The sequence below is a fragment of the Marmota marmota genome, unplaced genomic scaffold (genome assembly GCF_001458135.2).
Source record: "Marmota marmota marmota unplaced genomic scaffold, marMar, whole genome shotgun sequence".
NCBI classification, from domain to species: domain Eukaryota; kingdom Metazoa; phylum Chordata; class Mammalia; order Rodentia; family Sciuridae; genus Marmota; species Marmota marmota.
The window spans coordinates 5727548-5734158 of record NW_026000001.1 but is presented as its reverse complement, the minus strand read 5'-3'; the positions used below and the strand labels follow the sequence as shown (position 1 = coordinate 5734158).

Below are 6611 nucleotides of genomic sequence, written 5' to 3'. Positions count from 1 at the left end.
GCTGCTCCCGAGAGGGGCACCACACGGCCCCCCGATGCTCCTGTCCTCCCGGCTGCCAGAGTCCAGAATCCACTGCAGCCCTGACCCTCAACCCCTCCGGCCCCTCCTGTCCTCAAGCGGTTGGCCCAGATGTCATGTCCCACTGCCCAGGGGCTGGCTGACAGCCCACACTCTCCACCCGCCTGCTCTCTGCACTCAAGGTCCACTTCTTCTCTGTCTACCTGCTGGCTGTCCAGTCCCTCCTGCCCCGAGCAGATGCCCGCCCTCCTCTCCCGCTGTCTGCTAGCCCCAGCCCAGCCTCAGCTTCCCCGCAGCCTCCGTCCACCCTGGTCCCTGGGGCTGGTCTGGGTGCTGCAGAGAGCACAGACACCATGATCTTTGACGCAAAGGAAGTGTGTGTTCTCCCTGCCCTGCCCTCTGCTGGCCTTCCTGTGGGACCCCGGGGCCTTCCCACCTGTGCCAAGCTGCCGGGTCTTCCTCACCCTCCCGGCCAGCCAGACCTCACACAGGAGCACTACACCGAGTTCCTCTGCACGGCCCCTCCTGTCACTCCCTGGCCCACTCTCCTCCACCTGCAGGGGACAGAGCCCGCGGCGGGGCTTCTCTGCCTCCTGGACCAGCACGCTGCTGCCGGCTGGCACTGATCTTGACCTAATTTTATGAATAAGGAGGTTACAGGTGAGGTGTAGGAGCCAGCCTGGCCCCAGCACCTTGGGATGCACAGGGGTCAACAGGGCTCTGTCACAGATGGGTGCTTCCTCCTGGATGGATTTGGGGTTTCCTTGCTCTCTTTCAGCCAGCCTGGGGGTTCCCCTACCCCCACATTGGCTGCCTGACCTCTGGGAACTCAGATTTAGGGTGCCCTCCATCAAAGCCCTGGTCCTGCCTTGCACCCCTGCAGAACAGTGTTCCAGAGCAAACCTGAAAGTCAGCGATGCTGTGGCCCCGGCTGGGCCACCAGGCAGTGCCTGAGGTGGCTCCGGGCGCCTCCCGTGTCCCCTGCCCTACATAGGGCACGGACAGAGGCCAGGCTGGAGCTGGGCAGGTGTTTTATTGAAAGTTCACGGATACAAGAGCTCTGAGCAGGGCCACACTTGGAGGAGGAGGGTGGCGGGGAGTGAGTCCCAGATACTGGCAGCCCCCATCCTGGGAGCTCCCACGAAAGCCCTTCTTGCTGGGTGTTGGGTCTGAGGGGCCCCAGAAGCCTGGGTAGGGAAGACGGCAGACAGGGCAGCTGCTGGAAGCCGGGGCGGTGGCACGGGAGGAAGCCCGGCCCCAGAAACAGGCGGGGTGGAGGCCGAGGCGGCCGGGTGGCCGGGACGGAGCTGGCTCCTTCAGGCACTGGCTTCTGACACGTGATGCTGGCACACCGCCTCGGGCCACGCAGGAGCCCACTGCCCCTCGAGGCGGGCCTCAGTAGTCGGTGAGCGGGTACCGCAGGAAGATGAAGACCAGGACGAGGCCCGAGGCGGCCAGGGCCGAGCTGGCAATGTTGAAGAGCCGGGCCGTCTTGGCGTCCTCCACGGCCCCGTTCAGGTCGTTGACGAGCTTCTTGTCCCGGACCTGTTGCCAGAAGGGGGGTGAGCTCCAGGCCCCGGGCAGCAGCACAGGGGCCAGAGGAAGGGCTGCAGCAGGAGGTGGGGGGCCTGGCCCAGGGGCCTGCCTGGGGACCACACCGGGGCTCGGCAAGAGCACGTCCCGGCTTGAGAAGAGGTCACCCCCACCCCGCTGGCTGGGAGTAAATGGCCCTGAGAGAGGAGGGAATGGCCAGCAGGGGACACGTGGACATGGGGATGCAGGGCACACGGGAGCGTCTGTTTCTTTCTGCTTTGGGGTGAGTCTAAAGTGATCTAAGGTGAAAGGAAGGTGGCCTCCGAGCAGCAGGCTGGAGGCTGGGCGTGTGCATGTCCCGTGTCCCACCAGGGTGCCTGAGAGCGGGCACCACACAGGGGACAGGCAGCCGCCCAGGGCCTCTGGGGAGGGACGTAGAGTGGGAAGGGTGGCGCCCAGGACCCCTCGGGAAGGCGGAGGGCAGAGCTGTGCCAAGGGCTGCCTTGGTCCAGGGTGGGTGTGAGCACGTCCCCTGTCCTACTAAGTCCTGATGGACAGGTCTGAGCCACTGCAACAGGAACGAAAGCCTGGGGGAGCAAGAGCAGGAGGGGGAGCTGCCGAGGAGGAGCACCGGTCTCTGCAGTAGTCAGCTGGGCTGCCGAGCAAGAAAGGCCCGGCCCGCTCGGTGCACTGGGCCGACTTGGAGCCTGGCGCGGGGAGAGGTTGTGGGGGAGGTTGTGGGAGTGTAGACAGGCAGAAGGATGAAGCACGGCGGGGGGACGGGTTGTCCTGTGTGTGGACGGATGGGATGTGTTACCGTGATTCAGCCATCTTCCTTTCCCCACCCCAACTGACTATTCCCCAGAAACAGAGACTAGGCCGAGATGAAACCTACTGGACTGGAGACGTGCCCGTGGGGACGTGTTGGTCTCCCTGTTCCCCTCTGAGAGGTGGGAAAACTGCCTGTCTCTGTTCCCAAGAAGCAAACTCGCCTTCCTCACGATCAGGGGATGCTCACTGTGTCAGTCAGGACTAAACCCGCCCTGGTGCCCGGCCGTGATCCTCGCCTCTAACAGGTGACGTTCGAGGAGCTGCTGCTGTCCCTCTCTGGGCAGAGCAGCCTTGTCAGGCCCCCGACAGTAAACCTCTTCTCACCCCAGGTCTGTGTGTCATCAGTCCTCGCCACTTTTCTTCCAGGATGGAGAAGGCAGGAGGGAGGAGGAACAAAAGAGAAGAGAAAGGAAAGAGGATGAAGGGGTGGACCTGAGCCCTGGGAGCAGGGAGCCAGGAAGGGAGCGAGAAAATGGAAGGAAGGGGCGGGAGATGAGGGGGAGACAGGCCAGTTAGTGGGGAAGGAAAGGCCAGTGGGAGCCACGAGCGGATGGCGTGGACCGTGGCGATCAGGTGGGGAGAGAGAGTGGAAAAGAAGAAGAATTGATCTTCAAGAACTACCCCAATACTCCCCAAATTAGTTCATGAACTAGGAAGGGAAGGATCACTTCCAAGTTCATCCTACACAGCCAGTGTCACAGTCACACCAGAACCAGATACGAACATATCAAGGGAAAAAAACTACATACCAACACTTTTGATGAACATTAATGCAAAAATAAAATGTCAGGAAGCCAAATTCAGAACACATTACAGAGATCACACACCATTTCAAGTTGGTTTCATTCTAGGAATGCAAGGATGGTTCAAGACACGCCAATCGATAACCAAGATACACCACAGAAATAGGACCAAGGACAAAAATCACAGGAACCCAGATTAATGCTAAAGATGCCCCTTATGGAATTCAGTAGCCCTCGTGATAAAAACCCAGAAGAAACCAGGGCTGGAAGGAACTCCCTCATCATCATGAATGCTGCATTTGGCAGATCTAAAGCCAGTATCATACCGAATGGGGGAAAACTGGAAGTATTTCCTCTAACACCAGGGACAAGACAAGGCTGTCCACCTCCCAACTCCTGCTCAATATAGTACTTGAAATTAGAGTCAGAGCAATTAGGTAAGAGAAATAAAAAGGACACAAACAGGAGAGGAAAAAGTCAATTTATCCCTTTGCAGATGTTAAGAACTGATACTTAAAAGACCCTGAGAGTTCCACCAGAAGGACTTCTCGAGCTGATCAACTCGGCAAAGTAGAAGATACATGATCAACTTACAAAAATCAACAACTTTCTATACACCAATAATGAATGACTGAGAAAGAGATGAGGAAAACAATTATATTTACAATAACTTCTAAAAACTGCTTAGGAATAAATATAACCAAAGCGGTAAAAGAGTCCTGCATAAAATATCACAGACACTGAACACAGAAACTGAAGCAGACCCCAGAAGACAGAAAGACCTCCCATGTCCACGGATAGACAGAATTAACATGGTCAAAACGGCCATGATTCCAAAACCAATGTACAGATTCAATGTAATCCTCCTCAAATGCCAATAACATTCTTCTCAGAACTGGAAAAAAAAGCCTCAAGTTCATATGAAAGAAAAAAAGGTGGATCAGTCAAAGCAACCCTGAGAATTAAGAGCAATGTTGGAGGCATCACAAGACCCACCTTCAAGTGACAAGACAGCCGTGTAGACCAAAGGAGCAGAAGAGGGCACGCAAGACACCCTGGTGGCACAGTTGCAGCCACCTTCCTTCCCCGACCCCCACTCCATGAACTCTGTTCTTATTCCCAAGAAATAGAAACTCGCCCAAGATATGACCTCCTGGCCCGGAGACCTGCCGCTCTCTCCCTGCTCTTTCTTTGACAGATAGGAGACGACTTACTGGCCCCTGAGATGGGGACGTACTGAGAGGTGGGAAAACTGCCTGTCTCTGTTCCCAAGAAGCAAACTCGCCTTCCTCACGATCAGGGGATGCTCACTGTGTCAGTCAGGACTAAACCCGCCCTGGTGCCCGGCCGTGATCCTCGCCTCTAACAGGTGACATTCGAGGAGCTGCTGCTGCTGTCCCTATTGCTGCTGCTGTCCCTCTCTGGGCAGAGCAGCCTTGTCAGGCCCCCCGACAGTAAACCTCTTCTCACCCCAGGTCTGTGTGTGATCAGTCCTGTGCCACTTTTCGTTCAAAACAATGCAGATAGAGTTACCTGATCCTAGACAGAAGTGCCAAAAACATACATTGGAGACAAGACGTCCTCTTTAACAACAGGTGCAGGGAAAACTGGCCGTCCACATGTAGAGGACTCAACTAGATCCTCATCCCTCACACGGTGCAAGACAACTCCACGTTGACCAAAGACCGAGTACAAGACCACACACTTTGTGACTGCTAGGAAAAGAAAATAGGGCAGACCCTTCACCACACGGGCACCAACAAGGACCTCCCGGATAGGACCACTCTAGCTCAGAAATGAGAGAGAGGGGCGTTGGTGGTGGACCACATTAGCAAGCTTCTGCACAGCAAAGGAAGAAATAACCGGGTGAAGAGAGAACTACAGCAGGGGAGAAAATCTTTGCCACCGACTCTTCCCACTGAGGATTAAATAAAGAACTCAAACACACCACCTTGAAAGAGCCACCTGACCCAGTCAGTAAATGGGCAAATGAACTGAGCAGACACCTCTCCAAAGGAGAAGTAGAGACGGGCAACAAACTCACGGAAACAGTCTCGTGCCATCAGGGAAACGTTCATGAAAACCACGCTGCGGTTCCCTCTCACTCGGGTCAGAATGGCAGCCGTCAGGAACCCAAGCAGCAATGAATGCCGGCCAGGATGTGAGACCAGGAAACTGCCACCACCCAAAAGACCAGGCAGGGACCCTCCCTGTGACCCAGCTGCCCCACGCCTCGGTATTGACCCTGAGGAGTCAGAGTCATCTCACTACAGTGACACACACACACACCACTCCCAGCAGCCAGACGACGGAGCCAGCCCAGGTGTCCCTCGATGGACGGGGGGATAGAGAAAATGTGGTGGACATGCACAGTGGAGATTTAGTCAGCCACGAAGAAGAAGGAAATTACGGCATGTGCAGGAACATGGACGGAACTGGAGGCCATGATTTTGAGTGGAATAAGTTATCCTCAGAGATAAAAGTATGTTTCTCTCCTCGGTGGAAGGAGAGGGAGCCCGCCAGGGTACAGCGGGGGTCCATGGGAGAGCGAGGGACAGGGGCATGTCGGGGAGAGGAATCGGTGGAACTGAGCTTGTATGTCTGCACCACGTGGCACAAGGAAGCCCACCGACTGGGTGATTAATAGGCAAACTTTAAAACCAGAAGGCTAAGGGACCAGGCGGTGGGCGGTGCTCGCTGCCTGAAGCTTGGTTCAGACGCAGTTTGCATCGTTTTCTCCAGAGTTATCTCATCTCCCACTGGATCTAGTCTTAGCCTATTTAGTTCTTTAATTGTGATGCGAAATCACGCTTCTCCCTGATGTCTCCCGCTGTGCAGGCGGCCAGCCGCTCCTGTACCCAGCCGCACTGTCCTGTTCTATGACTGAAGGAGGCTCCTCCGGAGGAACAGGAATGACGGCACTAGGTGGTCTAGACGGCCCCCCACGCTCTAGACTGCAGCTCTGGGTGAAGGCGCTGTGGGGCTCGCTGGCCGGGTGTGGCCGGGGTCCTACCAGGCCCCGCTGCCCGCAACGTGGAGACACAGCCTGCCCCGGGGTGTGGAGGCTCTCACTGAGCAGTGGGTGTGCAGGGTCCCCGTGTCTGCCTCCAATGGAGGCAAAGGCCTCCAGGCCAGAGTGGCCAGCAGAGACCACCCCTAGCAGCCTGACCGCCCCACCTCAGCCTCTGCCCAGGCAGGATGCTCAGGAAGAGAGGGCCATCAGCATATGGGAAGCACCCTGAGATGAGCACCTGGCGTCCTCCTCCAAATCACCAATGTCGGATGACCCTGGGGCCACATGTATGTTGACAAAGCTCTCCATTCCTGGACCAGTCCTGGTCATGGCCTCCGTTTCAGGTCCGTGAAGTGCGGAAGGGAGTGATGGAGAGGGTGAGCCACAGGGTGGGGAGTGGGGGGGGGCACAGGGCCACAGAGTGGGTGCAGAGGGCTGGCTCTAAGGACTCGAGGAAAGGGGACGTGGCGGTG

At 56.9% G+C, this 6611-nt stretch overlaps 1 protein-coding gene across 1 annotated transcript; it reads right to left on the bottom strand.

Moving 5' to 3' along the window:
* Nucleotides 1–1032: 1032 nt before the first annotated feature.
* Ifitm10 (interferon induced transmembrane protein 10) lies at nucleotides 1033–2088 on the bottom strand (the record flags this gene model as incomplete). The annotated part of the gene is made up of 1 exon (XM_048807621.1): nucleotides 1033–2088. A coding segment is annotated over one exon (675 nt), but the record flags the coding sequence as incomplete, so codon positions are not given.
* Between the last annotated feature and the right edge of the window lie 4523 nt (nucleotides 2089–6611).